This window comes from Tachysurus fulvidraco, chromosome 8, assembly GCF_022655615.1.
Source record: "Tachysurus fulvidraco isolate hzauxx_2018 chromosome 8, HZAU_PFXX_2.0, whole genome shotgun sequence".
Lineage (NCBI taxonomy): Eukaryota > Metazoa > Chordata > Actinopteri > Siluriformes > Bagridae > Tachysurus > Tachysurus fulvidraco.
In genome coordinates this window covers 25,948,475-25,975,974 of record NC_062525.1, presented here as the reverse complement: position 1 = coordinate 25,975,974, position 27,500 = coordinate 25,948,475, and the positions used below count along the sequence as shown (strand labels likewise).

The window sequence follows — 27,500 nt, the reverse complement described above, 5'->3', positions numbered from 1 at the left end:
TAAAGCGCTGGGAGGAACTGATGTGTTTCTTTTTGCCCCCCCCCCTCCAATCCCCCCTCTTATGGAAAAGCAACGACGCACTTTATCATGCAGCACATTTACTTTAATTTTCTTTCCTTTTTTTTATTTTTTTTTGCAGTTGATCTTTCTAAAAGAAACAGCCAAATAATGTGATAACGTTTGCAATCTTTATGCAAAGCAAAGAACAAATCCTAGTCAGGCTAATTAGAGAACAGAGGATGCAAATACAGAGGCTATAACAAGGGACTTACACGGTACAATATCTCACAGATAAGGAGTTGGGAATGCGGTTATCTGCAGAACGGAAGTCACGGGCGGCCCGTTTCTGGAGCAGCGATCTCCCTGGGAGAAGGAGGAGGATTAAATAAATAAGCGCGGCCTGATTGATCAGTGCCACTGACCTATATAATTAAAAAGCAGCAGGAAAGGGAGGGAGGAATGCCGCAGTCTCTCTCAAGGTTATTCATGTCGTTTTTATGACCCAATTTGCAATCTGTGTTTCTTTCTTCCTCTTTTATCCTGCCCTCCTCTCTTCTTCAATCACCAGACAGTTAAAGAGATGATAGAGCTAAATAAATATCATTAGTAGTGAGTTTGCTCCGACTGTCGGGACTGTACAGAACGTTAAATATTGATGTGCAGCTTTTCTGCTTAGAGCAGTTTCAGTGGCCTAAATGGGAAAGCCTTCGTGTGCGGAACGACCGAACGTAGCCTAGATTACATTTAAACACCAGCGACACGACGATCTGCTCTCGTCCCGGTCTAACTCTGTTAGTGTGTGACCTTACAGAACAAAGTGAGCACATGTAGCCTGGAGCCTCAACACCGAACCCTGAACACAGAACTTTCTGAAGAAGACAGAAGGACGGAAACAAAGTGTCCGACATCAAGGCGTGTTTAAGCTCGGTGGTGATTTCTTTTTCATGTCAGTAACTAAAATTCAAAAATAAAAGATGAATGGCGCTTTGATGATCGTTTCCAGGCAGGAGGAATAAAAAACAACCCTTTTTTCCATTTAGATTAGAATTAATAGCAGATACAAAAACAGCGACGTGTTTCTTCTTCTTTGTAAAACACAATTTCATTTTACAAAGGAAGTAAAACAGAAGAAGTCGTTTTCCCTGAACTCTGTACAGCGAAGGCTTGGGGAACGTTTTCTCTAATGATTATAGACATCAGGAGAAAAATGTCTTTGCATCGACGTGTTGATTCGAAGCGTCACATTTTCAGCAGAAATAAAAACAGGTCGTTGGGTTTTATTCTTTTTCCCCCCTGATTCTTTTCTCCCTAATTTCAGCCAGGACATGATGAAGGCCAACACACACCTCCTCAGAGGGAACATGAACATGATTGACTAGGAGTCACTGTGATAACAGAGACAGTATACACACACACACACACACACACACACACACACACACACACACACACACACGCCACTCCTCCCTCCCCGACAGCACGACGGGTTTCGACGTCAAACTCCAAATCTCTGGATATTGTTTCTGCTCGAGTTGTTTGAACGTGACAAAAACTTTTGTTCCCTTTTGTGTAAAATACAGAACAGAATGGAGATTTTGGTCACATCCATCCTACCGTGTACCGACCACAACCCTCTATATGTAATGAACACCATGGAAATTAATCAACAACGATGCGGTGTGATGAAGCACAATGTGACAATCTGAGTGTTTTATTCCTGTATAAGTCAAAGCAGGAAGTGTGAACATGTGCAGAAGGAGTTTGCTCCGGTTATCGTTAGCGCTCATGTTTACGTCTCCAGCAGCCTTCTGGTTTTCTCTGTCGGAAAAGTTACGAACACTGACAGTTGACCTGTTCACCTCAGTTCAGTTTTATTTGTATAGCGTATTTAAGGATGGACATTGTCTCAGTGCAGCTCTACAGAACAGAAGAAACATAATACAAAAATTTTATATTATACAGAGATTAATATAAAACAAAAACTCAACTAAAATTAGACTTATATTTTATCCTTTTCTCTGGAAGTCTGTCGTAAGAACAGAAATGCTAATGCAGCGATCTGCCTAGTAGCTGACGTCACGTTCTGACCAATCAGAACGGAGGATTCGATAGTGCTGTGTGAGAACAAGGTTTACTTTACTATGAAAATTAATATTCATTCATCCATTCATTTTCTACCGCTTTATCTGAACTTCTCGGGTCACGGGGAGCCTGTGCCTATCTCAGGCGTCATCGGGCATCGAGGCAGGATACACCCTGGACGGAGTGCCAACCCATCACAGGGCACACACACACTCTCATTCACACACACACTCACACACTACGGACAATTTTACAGAGATGCCAATCAACCTACCATGCATGTCTTTGGACCGGGGGAGGAAACCGGAGTACCCGGAGGAAACCCCCGAGGCACGGGGACAACATGCAAACTCCACACACACAAGGTGGAGGTGGGAATCGAACCCCAACCCTGGAGGTGTGAGGTGAACGTGCTACCCACAAGCCACCGTGTCCCCCCATGAAAATGAATATAAAACGTATTTTCAGTTTAAAATACATTACACAACTGTGTTACTGAGTAATAGTGTGTGTGTCCAGAATAAATGAGGTTAAAGAGCGTGATGTTAAGAGCTGCTTCAGTTGAGCTCCTGAGCTCTCAGAACAATAAACTCGCCCTATGACGAGAAACGGTAAACTTTCCCCGAGCAGAAGGTTGTTTCAGTCTGCGATAAAAAGGACTGAACAGATTAACAGCAGGGGAAAATTAATCTGGTTAATTACTCTCAGCCGTAAGCGGACGGACGAGTGTTCTGGCCCACGTTTGGTCCATGTGCTTTTGGCAGTGTGTTATTCACTCAGCAGTGTGATATTATACACATGTATTGATTGAGCGCAGCGGCCCGAGGTGAGAACCCACTCGTCTGACCTCGACACACAGCTCGCTCAAAGCACCGGCAGCAAACACAGACTCTTCACAAACATTAAAGGTTGACTTGGATTGCTTTTCAAATAACCGAACGAAGGCTTTTTTCCCCAAAGCTGAGGCGCTGATCCGTGCCAAAAGCAGTACGCAATAAAAGTACACACACTTTCACACTCCTTCTCCTGTAGAAAGCCACATTGGTTTAGACTTATGATTAGGCTTTAATCCTCATTTCTCACTCCATTCTTCTGGGCCGTGTTCTCACAGAGCTCCAAATTTAGCTTCACACTTTAGCAATCTTAGCTGAAGAGAGATATAGGATGTCAGATCAGCTCTAAACAGGAGGAGAGAGGAGGTGCTGTGGAGGCGAGGTGGAGGCGAGGTGGAGGCGCTGTGGAGGCGCTGTGGCGTTTGTGCTCGGAGACGTTAGCGTATCTAATAAGATCACAGACATCATGATTAATCTGTAGTGTTTTATTACCTCACTGTCTTCTGTTGTACACAACACATTACTTCTCCCTCTTCAGCCATTTTCTCCTCTGATAAAGAAACTCTTCATCCTCGTACAAACCCTCGTCTCCACCGCTAACACTTTTTCACCGTAAGAGCACGTTTAAGGGTGAATAACTTTTATCTTAACTTCTCTTTCACTTTAAGGAGAAACTCCCACATTTCTAATCTTTTCTCACTAGCGTAACTCTTTCCACTGAGAATTTTCATGAACTCGGGACTACACAAGCTCAGAAGATCTCAGAAACTGAAGCACCTTAAATGTGGACAAAATGATCGAACGTTTTGCAATTTATAGATGGTTCTAAATAAAATATCAGATTATTGAGCCTGTGTCTGATGCTGTTACACACTTCATACTCTGTTAGCAGATCCGCTATACACAGGAAAGTGTGTGCAGCCCTGACCATCACACCTATATGTGGTCCTTCTAAAGACCTTTATCACAAAGCTGGAGATGTTTCTGTACACGTTAACAGTTTCCATTGACCGGAACTAAGACCCCCGAACTTGGTCCAGCACGACAATGAAGTTCTATGAAGACATGGTTTGACATGTTTGGAGTGATAGAACCTGAGTTTCGTGCACAAAGTCCTGAGCTGAACTCCACTGAACACCAACTACACCCCAGACCTCCTCACTGAACATCAGTGCCTCACCTCACTAATGCTGCTGAACACAAATCCTCACAGCCAACATAAAGCCTTTCTACAGGACTGCAGCAAACAGGGAATAAACGTGCAATGTGCGGTTCGACAAGCACGTGGGTGTGATATTCAGGTGTCCACAAACTTTTGGTCCTATACGGTGTCCATCTCGTTTTACTTCTTTCTGGGTATAACAAAAAAAAAAAAAAAAAAAGATCTGCCAATAGTACAAACTTGAGATGAGTAAAAAAATGACTAGAAATCCCATATTAGCTTCAGTGAGATCTTATCCTAGCAAACTCATCTGATATTACACTGAATAAATAATACAATTAAAGGTTTTTTTTGACAGCAGTTTTGCGGACAGATTTTAAGGAGAATTTTAATTCAGATCTTTTAATGCGACTAAGAAGAATCTTCTGTGGTAAGATTTTCAGGATAGGATTTTAATAGCGCTGTTATCATTTGGTTACCGTGTTGTAAATGACGTTAGACGACTCGTGTGTAAAATCCAGTCACACATTTCCATAACCCTGCTTTGCATTTGTGTTCGTGTTCCTACAGCTGATGACCGTCAGAGCTGAAGCAGACCTGACGTGTGAATGGAGGCCGTACCTCTCGTAGTGTCTCCGCGTGCACGTGGCAGCGCTGGTGCTTCCTGGGTTTCCGCCCAGCTCGTCGTATACATTTTTCCACTGTCGGCGTGCTGTGATCTGTCAGTGAGATAGAGAGACCTTTAAGACCATCAGTGTGCAATAACATTAGTACAAGCTCAATACGCTACTTAAACTCCGACGCCTGACTTCTGTGATGTTACTGAACACATTTAAGGGTCTTATTAAATAAGGAATCAAACACAGAAGTTTTACTTAGTTTTAATAAACTAATTACTATCAGTCTGAAGTTGATTTGTTTCCTATAACAGCATGTCCTGAAGAGATCTACATTTTACTGTCATATCTGTAAACATCACCACTCGTAGGAGCGGCACCTCGGACGAAGAGGATTAAAATTAAACCCTCGCAGAAAAATCACCATGTCGATAATGACACCGATAAATTCTTTAAATTCCATCTCATTGCTTTGGTGCTACAGAAAAGATCATTAATAATTAGGTTAGACTGAGTGGCTCAAAACGGAATGGAGATTAAAACATGAGGCGTTTGTTCATCAGTGTTTCCTGCTCAAGGCTCTGAGGCAGGATTGACTGGACCTGATCCTCAGGTACTGCACATCAGACCAGCTGACAGGTGACATCACGTCTAACAGCATGATTACACAATCCTTTAGACTGCATAAATATCATCATTTTAGGGGTAGGTCGTGTCCTAACGGTTAGAGAGTCTGACTCCTAACCTTAAGGTTGTGGGTTCGAGTCTCGGGCCGGCAATACCACGACTGAGGGGCCCTTGAGCAAGGCACCGAACCCCCACAAATGCTCCCCGGGCGCCGCAGCATAAATGGCTGCCCACTGCTCCGGGTGTGTGTTCACTGTGTGTGTGTGTGGCCTTTAGTGTCCATGATGGAACATAGCAGTTATTTACTGTATAAAGGAGTCTTTATTTCACACAATTACACGCCTACTCTTCATTATATGTACAAGCGACATGTCGGTCTTATAGCGAGGAGCTCCCAGTTATTACAGCAGGAGAAATCAACAACCTATATAATATTTTCTCAGTGTTTCGTTCAGACCGCACGGTTTAGACGAGTTCTGACGCACAGCCGTTGACATCAGTGCACCTCATTACACTAATGCAGTCGTGTTCCAGCTCAGACAGAATTCCTCAGAGCCTCACAAACAAGAGCTCCGTTGAATTAATAATTTCATTATGGCACGTACATAAAGAAGCAGCGTGTTTCCTGTTGCCTCAAAATCAGGCATCCTGTAGTATTGATAAGTCCGATAAAAAGCTTCCTGAGAGCGCAAGAAGGAGAGAAAGAGGAAAAAAGAGGCCTTGAGTGAGTGGCTTCCTGTTCACTCCTTGTCCAAACAACTCGGACGCTTTTCTCGCTCCTCTTTCCTCCGTGCCGACAAAACAAAACAAATAAAACAACAAAAAGGACGACGCGCTCGGCATCGCCGACGATCTTGTGGAAAGCATTTCTGACCGAATGTAAAATGTTCTGGCCGTCATACCGCTGCGTGGATGTTAGATGCTCTGCCAAGCAAATTCTCTGTTTGCTGCTCTTGGAATAATAACCCCTTAAGAGGCTCAATATGTGCACCAAACAGCCCTGACCAATTTCCTCTCAGGCAAAAAGGGTTACACATGTTTTTTACTCGTACAATTCTTTTAAATAGAGGCTTCGGTGAGTCACTCAGGCCAAACATGGAGACGAGACGGAGCTTAAACTCAGTAAAACACGTGTTTCATAGCAGGCTGAGAAATGTGTGAGATCCTGCTGCTGATACACGGCTGCAGTGGGACACTAGAGGATGGAGCACACACTCACCAACTCGTATCCTCCCAGCTTCTGAGCAGCTTGAAACATCGTCCAAAGGTTTACTGTGAGAAGGACAATAAGAACATGGATCAATATTACAGGAGAAGAAAGAAGCACAGTAACACTCTCTTCTCATCACGCACAATAAGGACAGAAACATTACTCAAAGCACTTCGTCCATGAGCATTTCGTTCTGTTATTACTTTTTTTTTTGGCCTTGAGAATCTGAAGCAGGAAAACAGGAAAGATGAAACTAAATAAATAAACACACAGCACTCGTACAAACACACTCCAGCACGAATTAGCGAGACTTCTGCTGCTGGGTAGATTAATCAATCAGGATTCACACACACACACACACACACACACACACACACACACACACACACACACACACACACACACACACAAAAGCCCATTGCCTTCATCAGAGCAGCGTTCTCCTACGCCCATATCCAGCGATATTGATTTTCACCTCCTCCCTAGCAGCTATTTCAGATAGACTGCAGGATTACTGCCTGTTCTTTTTTAGCCCTGTGAATGACAAGCCAGCAGCTTAGAGCGCTGTGAACTGAGGATTTTATGCATCAACAATATCTCTCTCTCTCTCTCTCTCTCACACACACACACACACACACACACACACACACACACACACACACACACACACACACACACACTTTCCCTTGTAAAAGCTGTGTGAGATCTTTAATATTTGATCTGAAATGTTGTGTATATCTGTACAACACCGCATCCTTACAACCTAAGGTACATAAAATATCTAAAAATAATAATTTTTATATTAACCGATGTGTTTAAAACACCAATGTAATCCACCAGAAATCCATAAATATCTTTCTGTGTTTCGACACTGTGTGAATAGACCACACGAGGGTGTGCAGCTGTAGGAAAAAGATCAACAACGGACACATAAGGTGTTCATATGGAATTACAGAACAACGACCTGTCGTGGTTTCTTTAATAACACGACATCGTTGTCCTTTTTCACATCACTCTGTAGTTATAGCGAATGTCGGTGAAACACATTAGCTCTTGTTATAACACACATAATAGCAGCTATAAACAGGTGCTTCGTTGTGTCTCTCTTCTGAAGTCTCCCTCTTAATGAAAAAGCCACTTACAGTAATCCTCCTGAAAAGTTAAAGAAATGTCTTTTTACTGAACTTACATTTAGTATCTATCTATCTATCTATCTATCTATCTATCTATCTATCTATCTATCTATCTATCTATCTATCTATCTATCTATCTATCATGACTATCTATCTATCATGACTATCTATCTATCTATCTATCTATCTATCTATCTATCTATCTGTCTGTCTGTCTGTCTGTCTGTCTGTCTGTCTGTCTGTCTGTCTGTCTGTCTGTCTGTCTATCTATCATGTCTGTCCGTCCCCAGCAGTCTGAGATGTTACAGATCATCCACATTGGGTCAGATTGAATCCCCTACCCCCCCATCAGCTCTTCATCACTAGGTTCCTCACATTAGCTGTTGGCAAATTCTATTCTATTAATATGTGAAATAAATTCTGGAGAAATTCTGCACTTTATCCTAAATGTAATTCCAGCTCTTTGGTTATCGTTAATCTTGCACACGCTTCTTCTGCCATGTTTGATTATCTGTGTTGCTTCCAGGCAAAAAAACACAACAATCTAATTACAATGTTAATATTGGTTCATGAGTACAGAACACTTCCTGGAGTACAGAAGGCTAATACATCCTCAAATACGGCATGTTCTCTGTTCTGGGTAATTGAACCAATCCCCATCTGAGATCGGACTCATCTGAGTGTTTTTTCTGTCTTGTACTAGATTAAAAAAAGGAACATTTTATTGCTGAGCTGGTTTTATTGTCTGAGACGTGGACGACATCCGAGTGGAGTGAAACAAACCGGGGCTTTTTTAAGGTGAATGTTCTCTGAGCCCCAGAGGCTCGAGGTTTGTGTGGAGAAAAGAAAAAGGTAGAGATTTGTGTCACCGAATCCTGATCCATGTTAACGATAAAAAGGTTCCTCTGTGTACATGTGAAATAATCCGCACGACGCCGTGGATGATTTATTGATGCTTATTTACAGAGCAGAGATTAACAGGAGAAAAAGCTTTTCTTTTGTGTGTTTTTGCCCCTGGCTTTTCTATAAGGAACGGTGTAAAAAAAACTGCTTGTCGATTCGAGTCACACGTGGGCCGCGTTTATACATATTCATAGACTGGAGCAGCGTGGCACTGATGACTGCGCTAAAATCAAGAGGGAAATTGAAGAAGAATATTAGCATTTTCACTTTCAGCATTTAGATAGCGAAGGGTGTGTTTGTGCTGTGTTTAGGGTTGGGATTGGACGCAGAACTGCTTGTCTATTCGCCTCGTGTGTGCTGAGCCTGTAGGCAGCAAATTAGAAAGGGCACAGCTGACTAACACTAATTGTCTCCGCACTTTCTGGAGTTACACCGACCTAGTTTTCGACACGGTTTAGCAGATCACAACTTTTCTTTTTCTTCAAAAGGATAACACGTGTCTCTGGGGAGCTGCTGAGGGGACGGGAGAGACGTCTCACTGCGGGACATTTACTCTGACGTGTCTGGTGTCTCGGTATTGAAGCCTCAGGACTTTATAAAACATTCATCTCACCAAATGCTATATTTTATTTGATTAATAATAATAATAATAATAATAATTTAATTTATACAGACAAAAGCAACTTTCTATGAAGAAGGTTGTGTTTATAATGAACTGTGTAGTCATTTATTTCATGTTATAATGCAATCTTCATATCACTAATATCACCAGTCCATCTGTGCGTCATCCATCCATCCATCCATCCATCCATGCATCCATCCATCCATCCATCCATCCATCCATCCATCCATCATTCCATTTTCTGTTCCACTTATATTACAGAGGGTCACAAGGTACCTGGAGACTCAAGGGACTGAGAGCACGAGACAGCTTAGTCTCACCTTAACAAGTCACAATCACACACTAAAGATAATTTAAAGAAGCGTAATTAGAGATCAGGCTGTATGTCTTTGGACTGGGAGAGGAAACTAGAGGAAACCCAGAGGAAACTAGAGGAAACCCAGAGGAAACCCAGAGGAAACCCAGAGGAAACCCCTGATACACTGGCAGAACCTGGAAGCTCCTTGAACAGGAGTCGTGAAACACAAACCCCATTAAGATTCTTAGGACAACAATAAATCTCTTTTTTTTGTAAGATTAGTTACTCATCTCTGAATATCGGCTATAAAAACCAGCACAAATACCATACAGATTTCTGTGTAAAGTCTATTCCACTTAGCACTCATGAAGACACTTTACAAGCTACAATGATATGAACGTCTGCGTAATAATAATCTACACTCACATGATTTCACTCAGCTTGGACTATGTTATAAAAATAAGCTTAAATATACGTTATGGATCTATTTCTGGAGCGTTATACAGACGGCCTTCATGGAAATTCTGAACAAAATGTTCTTTCAGCTTTTTCCCGACGGGTGACTTTACTCTAATTAATGTAGTCGGTTCCATTAGTGAGCGTCTGAACCACTGAATTAAGGCATGAATCTAACGCTAATCACTGATGTTAAGGAAAAGCAACAGAAGATACGGAGTATTAAATGTCCCTGAGTGTGTGTCCATGTGCTCTGTCCTGATCTGGTGATTACTTTGTTTATTTCTGTCCTGTTGTCTTTTCATGCTTCAGTGTCCATTAAAGCGTCTGTGCTCTTTGTGTTGGTGTTTTCTGGCTTTAACGCCGCTTGTGCTTTCATCCTATTCCATCGTTACCTGTGTGTGTACTGACTATGGGATAACCTTTCATCACATATAACACACTACACACAACACGCTGCACTACACACAACACGCTGCACTACACACAACACGCTGCACTACACACAACACGCTGCACTACACACAACACACAGCACTACACACAACACGCTGCACTACACACAACACGCTGCACTACACACAACACACTGCACTACACACAGCACTACACACAGCACTACACACAACACGCTGCACTACACACAACACTCTGCACTACACACAACACTCTGCACTACACACAACACTCTGCACTACACACAACACTCTGCACTACACACAACACTCTGCACTACACACAACACTCTGCACTACACACAACACTCTGCACTACACACAACACGCTGCACTACACACAACACTCTGCACTACACACAACACTCTGCACTACACACAACACTCTGCACTACACACAACACTCTGCACTACACACAACATGCTGCACTACACACAACACGCTGCACTACACACAACACTCTGCACTACACACAACACTCTGCACTACACACAACACTCTGCACTACACACAACACGCTGCACTACACACAACACGCTGCACTACACACAACACGCTGCACTACACACAACACGCTGCACTACACACAACACGCTGCACTACACACAACACTCTGCACTACACACAACACACAACACGCTGCACTACACACAACACGCTGCACTACACACAACACACAACACGCTGCACTACACACAACACACAACACGCTGCACTACACACAACACGCTGCACTACACACAACACACTGCACTACACACGTGCTATGAGACTCCAACCTTAATATGTTTCATGCGTAATGTGAGGACAGAACTCAGAACCTCGTGGTCAACATGCTAGCTGGTCTGAGTCTCGATGACACAAACATCATGTGATTCTTTAACAATAACAGAAATGGACTCACTCATAGACTTGACCTGTATTAGTGCACGTTATCTAACTAGCTCGCCTTATGATATTTAACTCTTGCTTGTTAGCCGTGTTTCCTGCACGTCGGAGCTCCCTCTGAGGACCGACTAATGAATTTATGACTTGTTCTCGCCAGCTGTGTATTTTTTATGAAGTAGATTACAGCCTGACCTTTTCACTCATAATAACGAACGAGCAGCAACCGGCTATCGAGAAGCATCTGTCTGGAGCATCTGAAAAGAAAAGGCCTTTCTATAAACTGTTGACCGACGCCGTCCACACGAGGACCCTCAGTGAAAGGGAGTGTTCCACAACTTACTCTGCTTGAACCCTAGATAGGGTATTCGCTCAATAGGAGTCTTCCTCTCCTTCATGTACTTGTAGAGAGCCACGAGGAAGGCCTGCTCTTCAGCACGACACTCCTCTCCTGTCTCGTCCTTGCTCTTTTCCTCGGCCAGAACCTTTTTACAGCTGCTGCTCTTGGGTTTGGACAGCAAAGCCTTTGTTTCTGCTTTCACCTGGACGAGGATGAGGAGCGGAAGAGGAAAGAGAAGAGAAGGGGATTCATTTAGTGAGGGGTAAATGTACAAGGTTTTTGCTTGACATTTATCATATATTTATGGAGTGAAGCATGTTTCCTAATTGCCCAGACTTGCTCAACTGCTCAGCTGATCTGTGATGACCTGAACACAGCAGCTACAACCCTGAGCACTAAACTCTACATCCTGTAGCATCCTATACATCTGTGACATGTAGGCTGAAATAGATGGAGCTCTAATGTGCTAGGAGAAAATAGACACGCTGAAAATGTTCACAATCCTGTTTTTTGGTTTCTAAGCAGCGGAGTGTTGGAGGTGGGTGTGTTGTGCGTCGAGCCCGCAGTCAGATCCCCAGTGTCGGCTTCAGTCATACAGTCACACTCGACTGTCAGCGATGGCCCACACGTGTCTGCTTAGCCATCTGCTACCAACAATCACACGCATTTATTTTCCAAAAGAGCTATCAAGGCTAGCAAGATATGTGAATGCATGACAACAAAAAAACATCTAAACAGTGGAAACCGGTTCGTCAGTGATACTAAATAAACACAGCTCGGAAACAAGGCCAAGTGCAGAACAAAGACTATGAAATGAGCTGCAAGTGGATGTAAAAACTCGGTGGTGTGAAATATTAGCGATGTGAAGCAGCTCGTTTGTGTGCTGCTGGATCTTGTGCTTTACTCAATTAGAACAAAACTCTGGGACATAAAAAAAAAACGGTCTAATATCTGGTACCTTTCTCTAAATCTCAGCTTCCCTTCCATTGTCCTGGCTGAATAAAGCAGGAAGCTGTTTGTCTGTGAACGCAGAGTGTATTCGCTGCTCAGACACAGCTCATGTGCAGGAGAAGTTGATCTAATTTGATCATTTTAAGTGAACAACACGTTGTGTTTATTCACACTCTTGACTCCGGCTCTGTGACATGGCCGACCTCGTTAATGAGTAATTTAACCATTAAAGAAAAACACTAAACCGGCTTCTGGTATTTATGACCCACGCTGCCGTATCAACAATCACACGCCTCCGCCGATCTCACCAGTCTGCACTATTTCTTACTTTGGACTTGCTTTGTATATTTCCTAAATAATATTTCCTAAAAAATCACTTTGCACAATATGACAGAAGAGCAGCTTTATTTAAAGCACCATGAGTACTTTGTTCTGCAAGCTCCAAAACCCGACTGCTGACTCACACGACATTCTGTGCCTCGGTGACAGAGCCGGTGTAACCCGATACACACGTTCTATCTGATTAAACAGATCAGACATCTAATCCAATAGGAATACGGATCTGACCAGTAAGTGGGGTGTTTTGTGTATCGTTTGTGTCCATCAGGATCGGTGAGTTTTCATGTTTGTACACTTTAAAAGGATGTTTCACTGAAGCTCATGGTTGCCAGGTTTGAAAAAGCAAAGTCAAGAATAAAACCCCACAAAGATTTGAATATATACCAAAATCTTCAGGCATAAGAAGAGGTTTTGTGAGTTTCTTTGTTTTCTTTCTCCCTGTTTAAGAGGTGTGTGCATTTCTAATGTATAGATTCTGTAATACACACATGCTTTGCTAAGAACCTGGCAACCTGGCTCGTGGGTGTCATGTTGACATGATTGACGTCAGTGGTATGTGCTGAATTAATCTCTGCCTTAATCAGCTTCCAAGTAAAACCATATTTCTATGCTTTCAGATATCGGGCCGGACCACAGTGTCCTGCAGACCATGCCCACTTTAATCTGAAACAGATATAAATATATCGAGCAGTGATTCAGAGCAGATAATATCACACAAGATAGAATATGAAGCGGCGTCTCCCATGCCGGCAGAGGAAACGTACAGGAAAAGGCATGTGGGAACAATGGTCAATGAAATAACGAGAGGAAAACAACTGGGGCAGTTTCACAAGACTCCACATTGGGATTTATAAAAATATTATGATGTTCTGAGGAAACAGGAACTACAGGGTGGCAACTATGAGGGGTGACACTGAGAAGACAGAAAGACTGACAGATATAAAAACATAACTGCTGTTTATTGTTTAATGAGAGCGTTACCTTGCTCGGTGTCCTGGCCTCCACACTGACGGGCTCTTTGGTGTTTCCACTCTGGGCCTGAGAGTCTCTGCGCTGGCACATGGGCACTTTCTTCTTCCGGGGCCGGCCCTTTAAATTGGGTGCTGTGGAGAACAGGGAAGAGAGAGAGAGAGAGAGATGCTTATAGTCCAGCCGGCCATGACAGTGATTAGGACAAACCCTACAGGCGTCTGACACACCGACCCTGTCAGGGCTGAAAATAGAGGAGAGAATAGAGGAGGTTCTGGCTGTAAGTGTGGACACAGAACAGCGTGCTGCTGCTTTTTAAGACCGATTTCCAAAATGTCATCTAAGCCCTGTGTAAATCCACTTTCTGTGTTTATTTACTTCAGCGTTCCTTATAATCCGTCGCAGTTATTATACATTTTGCTCGATTTCTTATGTGACATAAAAATACCCCGCCGTGTGAGCTGTGACAGCAGGCGTCAATACTGAGGTGTGATACTATAATACTTGGTAGGCAGGTGAGAAAATTCTTATCATGCCAGTTCTAAAATAAGCCTTGAGAGTAATGTTAGTGCATGTTCACACACTTCAGCGTCCTCAGACTGTCTGTGTTAAAGGTGTTATGTGCTAATCACCCAGGTTTAGTCTGCAGCCACGAGGATGCACTGAGGCTTACACATAAACAAAATGGCAGCATTTTACAACAACACGGTGGAGAATTCAGTTTACTCATCAAAACGACGTGTACGAACAAGATCCGACACGACAGACGTTCTTGTCCTGAAAACAAGCCCAAACTCTCCAGTTTAACTGAACGCAACACTCAACATCTGATGATGATCAAATCGCAGGGCTGTAACCTCACTGCCATCGGTGTGAGGAAAAATATACATAAAATATCTATCTAAAGAGAAAGAGAGAGAAACTAAACACACTCGAATCAACAAAGGACAGCTCGATGTCTCCTTTTTTCCCATTCAAATCTCTGTAAGACATTTTCCTGTCTAATTTCTGAGCAATGAGCAGCAGGAGGTGGAGGGATGGAGGGGGAAGAAAAACAGCAGCTGAAATTAAACCTTTTCTTACAAGAATAAACATTTATATAAGGGGCTTTTATTGTCACCTTGGCAACAGGCGAGACTGTTTCGCTTCATGCAGTCCATGTGACAAACACATTTGCTCAGGCATCAAGTCCAGCTCCTGCTGAGCTCTCTGCTGAGGTAATGAGAGAAAGCACAGGGTTTCGCTCTCAAATATCAAATCTCACCAAATTTACGTGTGTGTGTGTGTGTGTGTGTGTGTGTGTGTGTGTGTGTGTGTGTGTGTGTGTGTGTGTCATACACACATATAAACTGTTGCCCCTGAAGGTTGCAGTTTCCAAAGTTTGTTCACACCATTATTTAAATTCCAGTTGTGTGAGTATTATAGTGACGTTCTGAGCTTGTTTGTGTTCCAGAGTTCCTCAGTGCACGTGTTCACGTGTATGCTTTACAGGCACAGCAGCTCTAAATGAATCTTGGGTTTTCAGTGTGTGTGTGTGTGTGTGTGTGTGTGTGTGTGTGGAGGGGGGTGGTGGTGGTACTGATTTGGGGGGTGTACTGCTGGGTGGTCACACAAAAGCAGCATGGAGACATCACATGTTTGACAGCAAACATCTGTCCCCTTTCCTCACTGCCTCAAATCTGACTGTGAAATTGCACAAAAGAGGGAGGGAATGATGCAGACACACACACACAGAGAGAGAGAGAGAGAGAGATAGAGAGAGAGAGAGAGTTGTGTTATTCCTGCTTCTTCTCTCCTTCACATTTCCTTGCTAGGTCTTCTCTCCCAGCGCTTCATTATTCACACATAAACACACCGCTGGCTTCCCCGCACTGGAATGCAGTACAACTGTTGCATTTGTCCCCTTGTCTCGTATTATTGACTCTCTTCTGGACTGACAAAACAGCTGTCCTCTTATTTTACTCCCTCTGGCACACAACAGCAGCTGAGAAGGCTGAGAACGATGACGGCGACGGTGAGAGCGGTGCGAGACACTTACACCATTACGTCACACACGTCTCCTTATCGACAAGGAGCTGTGTCAGAAACGCCGCCGGCTTGTTACGGTCACTCGATCACATGTCTGTGGCATTAGTGTGTAATATTATCCACACAACACGGCACGTGGCTGCTGCTTTCTGTACACTGACAGATGAATAAATAGAGAGAATCAGGACAACAGACTGACATCCTGGATATAGACAGCGATGATGAAAAGCATGAATAAATCTCTGAGGAGCACAAAGTATAAGTACCTAAGGGATGCAAACTGCTATCAGGATAGACATGCAAACCTCTGAACATTCAAACAGGCTGGAGAAATGTGCAAAGAGCAGCATTTAAAAAACTAATTATTGTAGAAGATTAGGACTGGATATGGATACGGATATGGATTAGGACTGGATATGGATACGGATATGAACCTCGTTATCAATACCAACTAATTCTCATTCGTTCATGTTAGGAAATGTAACTGCTTTATTCCGATCAGTGTGAACGTGAATGAATCATGAATGAATTATTAATAACAATAACATAGAAGACCATCATCACTACTACTACTAATAATAACAGCAACAGCGACAATAATGATGTCATCGTCATCGTCATCATCATCATCATCATTCTTCTTGTGATTAATAAAAAGCAGCCAAAGAGGAACAGGATGTAGTTGCAGACCCTGACAGATTTGTACTAGGATGCTATGTTTTTGATGGAGGACACACAAAGCCGTCCTCTCTGGATGAAGGCGTCTGTCAAACAGTTGATAGAAATGTCAGTGTAGATGTAGATCTATAACACACATGTAACACTCGAGATATATATCACACATTTTCCCAGAGACGGAGATCTTGTTGTAATGTACGCACACAACACATCCATCTGTTGCTCATTAGTCACAGAGGATTTAAGGATTTAGTCAGCGACAGGTTGTTTGAACGTTGTTGCTTCAACAGGTTGTTTGAACGGTGTACTGGGGGTCGAGCCTGGAATCCAGGGACCCCTTCGCCTTCCCTCCAAATCCACAGAGGAGCTCGACAAGGCTTCCGGAGGATCGAATGTCTGCTCGCTCATTCCTGTGGCCGTGTTTGTTCCTTGAAAGATGTTTGAAACGTATCCGTGGGTTCTCCTGCCAAAGATTTGGGACGAGCCGTTTGAAGCTCGAGGGAAGTCTCAGAGGGAACCAAATTAAACACGTCTCCTTACGGTGTTCCTCAACAACCTCAGCTTCAAACACACACCACCACAGAATGTGAAAAACTCGGTGTCTTCTCTCCTGAAGCTAACACCAGTAAAATCCTTCACTTCCACTACAGCTTCTGATGAGTAGAAACCAGACCCACAGTAATAATAATCATCTCCACATAATGTGCTGTAATTTAACGACTTCCTGTTGGTCTTTTCTTTCACTTTCGGACTGGAGGAATAGTTTTTGGAGTCTCAGAGTGACCTTGCAGGTGTAGCATACAAACATGCTGTGGCTACAACCGATGCACGCCTGCGCTGACAGCTTCATTTGTATTGTGCAGGAGCTTCACGACATTTTTTTCTATCCAGCGATTTGTCCTCATTATTCTGGAGGACGATTAATTAAATGTGCTGCCAAATGGCGTGCAAAATGGCCGATATTTAATATTGATAGTGAGCTGGAGGAGCGTAGAGTTGAGTCAGGGCCACATCTACTTTGGTAGTAGAAAGAGCGGACTTGATGGTTATGAGCTCAAATCTCTCGACTGAGCCAAAGCTTTGTATGTGATTATAAAACAACGACGATCTTTCTTCACTAAACAGCATTTATCAGACACCCTTATCCAGAGTGCCTTACAACTGAGCATTAAGGGCCTTGCTTAGGGGCCCAGCAGTGGCAGCTTGGTGGACCTGGGGTTTGAACCCATGACCTTCCGATCAGTAGCCCAACACCTTAACCACTGAGCTACCACATCCCAGGAATGTTACCAGAAGCAGCATCTGATTTGACCTGCATGGAAATAAGATGTACGAGACCCCTTTGTGCAAAGTCACCCAAGTCTTCATCCTCATCATACTCATCATCATCACAGTCCATTAATCAGCCTGTAATAACGGACATGAGGAACGTTCCATACTATACCGAGCTTGATGCATTAGACGAATATAAACATGACAGAAACATTCATATCAATGTGCTAGAGAAGCAAGGAGAGGTCCGTCACTTCAGATCTATCCACATATCACACGGCTCGCCATCTGTAAGCGAGACAGGAGGAAATTAATCTCCACCTATTCCCTCCTTCTGCCTGCCCCCCCCCCATTTTAATTCTCTCGCCTTCTTTTCACTCCCTCCTCCCTCCTCCATTCTCTCTTTCTCTCTCTCTCTCTGATTTAATACGATGCTATACGGCAGATGGCGGCGTGAGGCGCAGAAGGAGCAAAACACACACGATTAATAAATGATATCGACCTCGCTAAATAATGCCGTGTGCTGATAAATCCCCATCTGAAACAGCAACTGTTCCACCTTTTAATCTCGGGCGGTGGTGAGGGGAGTCAGCAGGAGTCCCTCACAACGTTTACTGCTTTGCAATGCAAACACATTGGGACTAATCTCAGCGGCGCATGTCAGGGATGTGCTCACCAAGGTCAGATGCTAATCTGAGAGACAGTGAGTGGAACATATATAAATATAAATGTACACACACACACACACACACACACACACACACACACACACACACACACACACACACACGTCTTTCGTTACCATCACATAGCCGTCTGATTTAGATATTCCTGCTGAAGGTGGTGTTATGGTGCTCCGTCACTGGTCAGCTCAGGAGGGGAAAGCGATGCGTCAGCTGTAACACACACCGCAGCTCTATACAGTTCTAGCTAGATGGTGATGGTCTGGTTTTATTTATAACCTGTCACCTGACTGCTGTGTTGCAGCTCACATGCACGAGGAGTCCAACAACATACACACTGCTCAGCAAAATGCAACCTGACTGCTGTGGTGCAGCTCACATGCACGAGGAGTCCAGCAACATACACACTGCTCACCAAAATGCAACCTGACTGATCCAAGTATTAATATGGCTTCATCCTGCTCCACAAACCACTTGTGTCACCTGTGTTGGTGTTCATATGGTGATTAGATGGTGTTGGAGCTTCAGCTCATGTGACTCTGTGTGACTCTGAGTGACTCTGAGTGACTCTGAGTGATTCTGTGTGACTCTGAGGGACTGTGTGTGACTCTGAGTGACTCTGAGTGACTCTGTTTGACTCTGAGTGACTCTGTGTGACTCTGTGTGACTGTGTGTGACTCTGTGTGACTGTGTGTGACTCTGTGTGACTCTGTGTGATTGTGTGTGACTCTGTGTGACTCTGTGTGACTCTGTGTGATTGTGTGTGACTCTGTGTGACTCTGAGTGACTCTGTGTGACTCTGTGTGACTCTGTGTGACTGTGTGTGACTCTGAGTGACTGTGTGTGACTCTGAGTGACTCTGAGTGACTCTGTGTGACTCTGTGTGACTGTGTGTGACTGTGTGTGACTCTGAGTGACTGTGTGTGACTCTGAGTGACTCTGAGTGACTCTGTGTGACTGTGTGATTGTGTGTGACTGTGTGTGACTCTGAGTGACTCTGAGTGACTCTGTGTGACTGTGTAACTCTGAGTGACTGTGTGTGACTGTCTGTGACTCTGAGTGACTCTGTGTGACTAAGTGACTCTGTGTGACTCTGAGTGACTGTGTGTGACTCTGAGTGACTGTGTGTGACTCTGTGTGACTCTGGGTGACTCTATGTGATTCTGTGTGACTCTGAGTGACTGTGTGTGACTCTGAGTGACTCTGTGTGACTCTGAGTGACTGTCTGTGACTCTGAGTGACTCTGTGTGACTCTATGTGATTCTGTGTGACTCTGAGTGACTGTGTGAGACTCTGTGTGACTGATTGACTCTGTGTGATTCTGTGTGACTCTAAGTGACTCTAAGTGACTCTGGGTGACTCTTTGAGACTGAGTGACTCTGTGTGGCTCTGTGTGACTGTGTGACTGAGTGACTCTGAGTGACTCTGTGTGACTCTGAGTGACTCTGAGTGACTCTGTGTGACTCTCTCTTTCTCATATATGCACAATTGTACACAAACCCTGATTAGGACAGAAATCTCTACTATTTACCAAAAAAAAAAAAAACTTTTATTAGGGAGTAAGAATGTACGTATTTTTGAGATTTCATGCGTCTCGGCTGTGATATTACAGAGAGGATATTACAGATATTACGGAGAGGATATGGCAGATATTACAGAGAGGATATTACAAATATTACAGAGAGGATATGGCAGATATTACAGAGAGGATATGGCAGGGGAATAAGCAGCAGCGGTCCTGAGGATTTGCCTTGAATTATTTATAGTTGTCATGTTACAGGAGTCATCTCATTGACAGCCAGTTGCCCTCTAGTGTCACTCGGAGGTATTACTGTGAGCAATAATGCCCTTACACACACACACACACACACACACACACACACACACACACACACACACACACACACACACACACACACACACACACACACACACACACACAGCCCTCCACTGTATACAAATGAGCCAATATTCTAAACGAGGCATCTTCTCTATTCCTAGTGAAAGGGAATTTGTTAAACCGTTGTTTTTCCCCCACATAAGCCATACGCTCTTTTAAAGGAGCAGTGTGCAATATTTAAACCTCCCACATGAGCATTCTTCTTTTCCTGATCAATCTATATATGTTTTGTGCAGTAATGTTTATGGGAAGTGGGAGGGGCCAAGAGGCTCTGTTGTGGCTGGGGGCGGAGCTACAGCATATTTCCAGGGAAGAAATAGCATCCATTCTAGCAGATCTGGGTTTATCTACAGCAGCACTGAAACACTTAAATATTTAAAAGTGACCTTTTATTCTAAAAACAAATACATAAATATAGGAAGTGGTTCAGTTCAGTGAGCTTTTAATTATGGTCGTGTGTGGTCGGAGTTGGTTTTTATATCCTGGCGGGGACAAAATGTCCTCACAAAGACAGGGATGTCTGACAGATTGAAACTTCTGCAAAGATTTTACTGGTGACTTTTTATAAATTCTGTGGTGTTTAATAAAAAACAAAAACAACAACCTAAAAATTCAAAACATTTCCTTTTGTTTACTGGAGTGTGTGTTGAATAGTGTGTGTGTGTGTGTGTGTGTGTGTGTGTGTGTGTGTGTGTGTGTCTCTGTGTGTGTGTGTGTGTGTGTGTGTGTGTGTGTGCACATGTCATTGTCTGTGTGTGTGTCTCTGTGTGTGTGTATGTGTGTGTGTCTCTCTCTGTGTGTGTGTGTGTGTGTGTGTGTGTGTGTCTCTCTATGTGTGTGTGTGTGTGTGTGTGTGTGTGTCTCTCTCTCTCTGTGTGTGTGTGTGTGTGTGTGTGTGTGTGTGTGTGTGTGTGCACATGTCATTGTGTGTGTGTGTGTGTGTGTGTGTATGTGTGTAAGTGTGTGTGTGTGTCTGTGTGTGTGTGTGTGTGTGTGTGTGTATGTATGTGCGTGTGCATGTGTGTAATTGTGTGTATGCGTGTAAGTGTGAGTGTGTAAGTGTATGTATGTGTGTACGTGTGTGTGTGTAAGTGTGTGTGTGTAAGTGTATGTATGTGTGTGTGTGTGTGTGTGTGTGTGTGTGTGTGTGTGTGTGTGTGTGTGTGTGTGTGTGTAAGTGTTTTAAATGAGAAGGTTCACACACAGAACACACTAAGACGAATCTCCCACGATTCTGGCCTCATTCAATAAGAGCTAAGAGGCCGATCTGTCTTATCTAAAAGGCCAGTGTGACTGAAGCCTTTAAAATGTGCGTTAACGTGAGGCATTGCTTTGCCCCTGGCACACTGCAGGCTCCAGCTATTGGCACGGTGCCCGAGCGCCGGGTGGGACGCAACTGACAGATTCAGATGGTCACCGTCGAGCGAGGAGGGCGACACCACCTGATCTCTGTGTCCAGCGTTTCCTCTGCACATGGACCACATGCACCGCCCTGCCTGCTGGGGGCGTGTTCACAGACAGGGGATGTGTGTAACAACAACCAGAACAGATTCTCATAAATCTCATTTACAGTCTTCTCGCTTTTTTCCTTTCTCTCTCCCTCGCTCTCTGCTGCACTTCTACATGAAGACGCTAATGTGTCTGAGCTCAGGCCATCTGTGTTGATCTGGATGTTTAACACACGTGTTCAGATCGAACGTAAACCAGCCGCGTTGAGTCGCATGGAGCGTGTGTATGTCAGTGCCTGTAAGTGTGTGTGTATAAGTGTGTGTGTGTGTGTGTGTGTGTGTGCGTGTGTGTGTGTGTATTGAGACACATGGAGCTGCTGCTTTTGAAAGAAACACAAAATAAAAAATGACAGATGAAGTCAGATAATTATGGGAGAGGAACGAGGCTCATATGTACATGAGAGAATTATAAATCTGACTCATAATGAAGGATCTAAAAAAGAAACAAGGACCCGAGAGAGAGAGAGAGAGAGAGAGAGAGAGAGAGAGAGAGAGAGAGAGAGAGAGAGTCACTCAGAGAGGTGTGGAATAACCTGCACAGAGAACAATCACTGTGTCCTGTTGTAAATTCTTCCAAATAAATTGTGAGGTATATACAGTATGGGGAGGTAAAAAAACGCACAACGGCGCAGACTTGCATCAGAATCGCTGATGCAACCAGCGTTAGTTACGGCCAGAGCTGGGGAGAGAAACGACAGCATATGCCACAGACAGCTAAGTAAAACTCCAGCGTTTGTGTTTTCATCTATGAAAATGTGTGTGTGGGGAAAATATATATGTGTACTGTCTATTAATACTCATAACAAGAGTCTTTTACAGTAACAGTGATGGTGTAATATAAGGTTTATTAGTTGTCCTGATGAGAGACGTGTTAAAGTGATTACACTAACTTATCATGTCATGGAAAATGGTTTGGGTGGAAAAAAACATAATAGTAAAAAAAAAAAAAATCCCTTTCCAGGGTGGAAATGAGCAGAAACTGAATCGTTCTTCAGGTTAGAAGAATGTTGTGATGATGTAAACATGTCTGTCCCTGATGGATTTGTTTTAATTCCTACTACAATTGCACATGGAAGCGGTTTGTGTGTGTTGCTTTTTCTTTCTGGGAGCAAACTGAATTTAGGAGACTGTCTTATAGACCGGAGTGACTGAGTGTCCTGTCAGGGTGGAGGTGGAGGTGGAGGTGGACAGGTTACTGATGACATATAGATGACACACACACATACATACATACATACATATACACACACACACACACACACACACACACACACACACACACACACACACACACTTCTAGATGCTGATGAGACATAACAACCGAATCCATCTTCACTGAGATGCTTAATAAGAATTCATTAACAGCAGATTAAAACACTTCAGAATAGTTGGAGCACAAACGAGTTTAAAAATGCTTTAGGCGCCCAGCGGAGTGACCAAGCAGACTGAATAAAAGCCTGGTTTTTTTGCATTTAACTATGAATAAGAACCTAAAGCCATTAACTATTCTGTTTACATCCATCCAATTTGAGTTGTCACTCTTAGAAGAATGGCAGTAGGAAGGGGGGGGGGGGCAGAGAGAGAGAGAGAGAGAGAGAGAGAGAGAGAGAGAGAGAGAGAGAGAGAACATAACCAGTACTGTTTGTTCACTCCTGCTGACATAATGTGAATCCCACGGTGACTGCGATTACCAGGGAGATATAACAGATCCTCCACTTGCCCCTCAAACGTTGATTTCCATTGAAAATAATTATGCGTCCCAGCATGTGATCTTTGTCGTAGGCGACACAAAAGGAGGGCGAGTCATAAGCCTTGGTTTGGCTTCAAGTGCTGATGATTTTCATTACAGCGTAAACAAGGTCAGTCTCGCGGTATAAATGCACGATGTTTACGCGCCGCCTTCTCTACGCTGACATGCATGTGCTAATCCTGACCTTTAAACCTATTAGGCACTTCAAAGCCAGGCCGAGCTTGAGCAGGGAAGCGGGGTGTAAAAAGGGGAGGAGCTTTCTCTTATCTTCATGTACGATAGGAGATGGTTGGAACGAGGCCAGGTGCTAATCAACACGTAGCCGACCGCGCGCTCCGTTCCACCCCGATCCCCATGACAACCAGGCTACCGGCGGCGTGTGCATATTTACCAGAAACTTAATTTAACTTTGAAGTCTGTGCGCACCCCCCACCCCCACCCCCACCCCCCCGTTACAGGAGTGCTGTTTAAAAGGCTGAATGGGATCGATCTGACGCCGACGCTCCTACCGAGAAAGGGAAGATTAGGGTCTTGTTAGGAATTAGTGATGCGTGTGGAACAAGAAGCGCTGAAGCCGTTTGGATCTACTGGATCATTTCTAGCCGTTTGCTCTCTCTGTGTGAGCTTCATTTCTACATTATTTTCTCAGAAATGTTTTCAGGAACATCGGCATACTTTTTTTTCCCCCAACGCTGTCATCTAAAAGAGAATAGAATTCCATTCACTTTGACTCGCGACCTTTAGGAAATGGCTCTACAGCTGTATTTAAAGTGTCAGCCCATCTAGAAAGGAAGGTCTATATATATATATATATATTTTCCTTTCAAGTCAAGGGCTCACACACGCTCTTTTGTACAATGTTAGCATGGCACTAAGGCTCAGGCAGGGAGCCATGGCTACAAATCCTGCCCTAGTTTCTCAATAAGGCTCGCTGCTTGGCTTCATGCCCACTAATGCCATTCCACATCCTGGCTGATAATAAGCGAGTGCTTCTGAATGCCAGCTCTTGCCCCTCCTCTCCTCCAACTGGGAGCTGAATTGATTCATGATTCATGACTCCTTTTCCTAACCCCCCCTTCTCCTCCCCTCCCCTGCCCTGCCCCTCCCCTCCCCTTTTTGCTCCACAGCTTACAAACAGGGTCGTTTGCATATCAGTGGCAAAATCTGAATCAGCGACTTTCACTCTCTGGCTGGAGCTCTGGGTCGACACTGTGGACCTGCTGTGGACTTACGAGGCACGAGGGACTCCGTTCGTCTCGTAGGCAAAGCTTCTAGGAGCGGGACGTCTCTGTCGGACGACTGGCGCATTTGCATTTTTCTGGATTCTTTTTGCATATATATTTGTGTGTGTATAAAAGGATATATTTCTGTCCTTTATTATGTACACATGTGTTTAGATGAAAAGCTTACAGGCTTTGTTTCATGGTATGTGAAGAACAAATGCACTCGACGTCAAATATCCTTCCAAATATTCCAAAACAAGGGCAGGATTCAAACACAGCCCACATCTTTTCTACTTCTGTACTCATGTTCCATTCACATAGCAATGCTGCATCTTTTATTAATACTTACAAAGAAAGGAAATATTCTGTTCCAGGAAGAAGTAATTAAACAACTCAAAGAACTATTGTTTGCTCGCTGCTGATTCATTCCGATGAAGAAGGAGAAAAAAAGAACCAGCACTCCACATCATCCTCACAACAAAACGTGTGCCATCCCAGTGGGTAGTAACCTCCGCTATATTAAAGCAATACATCAACAGAGAATATTATAGCACGCTGCACTTAAACCTCAACATAAAAACTGTAAAAGTGGAACGTGTCTTCAGATTTAAAGTTAAAAAAGTTCAGCTCGGAGCTGCCGTCCAAATCTTCTCCTTAAACTGCTCCAGGGAGATGAACTCATCTCTTATAATTACAGGATTATGTGTAACAATAAGGGTGAACAATATATACGGCCTCGCGTACACGGTGTAGGTTTTATATATACGGCACACAGAACTGCTGGAGAGGGAAAAAAAGCCTCGGCGGATAAAAGCCAGTGACAGGGAGACAGAAATCATTGGTATTCAGCTCACAGAGAATAATGTAGTTACTTGGCAGTGATAAACCAACTTGTAAAGTGTATTCTTGCAGAAAAAGCCTTGCCGGAGCGACAGAGAGAGAGAGAGAGAGAGAGAGAGAGAGAGAGAGAGAGAGAGAGAGAGAGAGAGAGAGAGAATATGTCAGAAGGTCCTGGAAGTGACCTTTAAAATGACTAAAGTGTGGAGAGCTGTAAAATAATAGTTTGTCAAAAGAGGGAGAAAAGAAAAGGGAAGGAAAAAAGCCATTGTACGAGGATTTAATCGTCAAAAGCAGCACAAGGCAGCACAAGGCACTGTCACCAAGAGAAATGATCCCAAGTGACTTAGTGATGAGGGGGAGGAAAGAGGACGATGATGGCAAAAACATATGAATAATCCAAATGTTGGGGAACGTAGCCGCGTAGCCACCGAGCGTAGCGGTGTTTACTTCCACCTTGGTCTTTAAGAGGCTGTGCAGAAAAGCAGCAGTTGGTTGATTGGCTGCGTGGCTGTTATTATAATTCCTCAATACAGATCTACCTTCGTTCTATTCACATAGCGTCAGGCTAGAAAATAAAAAAATAAAAAACAAGAACGGGACTCAATTCAACCGCTAATCGCTTCCATCAACACTGTCTCATTTAGAGCTTTCTTTCTCTGCGAGAGCTCCTTGTGTTGTAATTATTCTGTACATGCTTTTGAAATGACCTTGTTGAAATGGCAGGAGTGTCCCTCCACTCTCACATCTACAGAATGATGTACGATTCTGGCTCCTGTTCCTGTGCTAGCGACGGCTGGGGAGACACAATGCGGCGTAATTGTTTAACTGAAGCGCCGTCTATTAGCGGCGCGATTGTGCGGCTCTTCAACAAAACGCCGGTCTATTCTTCCGCAGTGAATGGCGATGCCCGACTCAAATCTCCCGAGTGTATGTGAAGCTTCTAATACTTATCTGGCTGATTAATATCAAACACGTACAATAGGAATATAAACACGTGAGAGGGAAATTGGAGGGCTGGTGCACTGCTATTCAGAATGGAAGACCCCCAATTTTTTTCTCCTGAGCAGCCAGAAGTGCTCGGCATAATGGCAGTTAATTACAGTGAAACACAACACGGGCTGAACGCGTCTCTGGGGTGACTGAGATGTCATCGTGGTATGCAGAGAGAAGCTGGGATGAAACTTAAAGCCTGAGAGAGAGGAGCAAAGCCAGGTCCTTGGCAACAATATCTGAACCTGGCACATCGCTGGCATCGTGGTGGAGAGACAGCAGGAGAGATGGAAGATGGCGGCCGTCATAACGGATGAGCGTTCGTTTATTTTCTATAGCGGACGCTCAGAAACGGAATGACTTTCAGGAGACGTACGTCGTTCAGAGGACTGCGCCTAGATTGTGATCCATGATCCGTAACTCCAGACAAGTCTCAAAAATAAATAAATAAATAAATAAATGTTAAATATACATTTAAAAAGCCCTCTGCTTTATTTGGAGTATTAAATGAGAGAAGGATGGGACGTGTGCAGAAGACAGAGTGTAATCAACATAACATGAACTCATATTGACTTGCAAAGTATCTGGTTGCCTGCATGAGCTCCGTATCAGTGAGAACATTTGCATAATGGTAATGTGAGCTTTCATGGAGAACGCACAGCCTCGGCTTACTACTCGGGATGTTTGTGCACATATTACAGATAGAAAACATGATGAACATCTAATGATTTAGATCAGACGCTGC

At 43.7% G+C, this 27,500-nt stretch overlaps 1 protein-coding gene across 2 annotated transcripts in view; it reads right to left on the bottom strand.

Annotated features, from left to right (window-relative positions):
- Window positions 1-27,500, bottom strand: part of arid5b (AT-rich interaction domain 5B) — an 88,124-nt gene that overhangs the window by 14,613 nt on the left and 46,011 nt on the right. For both annotated transcript variants that reach the window (XM_027157166.2, XM_027157167.2), the window contains 4 exons: window positions 13,896-14,017; window positions 11,628-11,826; window positions 6,541-6,593; window positions 4,699-4,796 (listed from right to left, as the gene is read on the bottom strand). In XM_027157166.2, coding sequence (XP_027012967.1) covers window positions 4,699-4,796; window positions 6,541-6,593; window positions 11,628-11,826; window positions 13,896-14,017 — 472 coding nt within the window. The remainder of the gene's footprint in view (window positions 1-4,698; window positions 4,797-6,540; window positions 6,594-11,627; window positions 11,827-13,895; window positions 14,018-27,500) is intronic.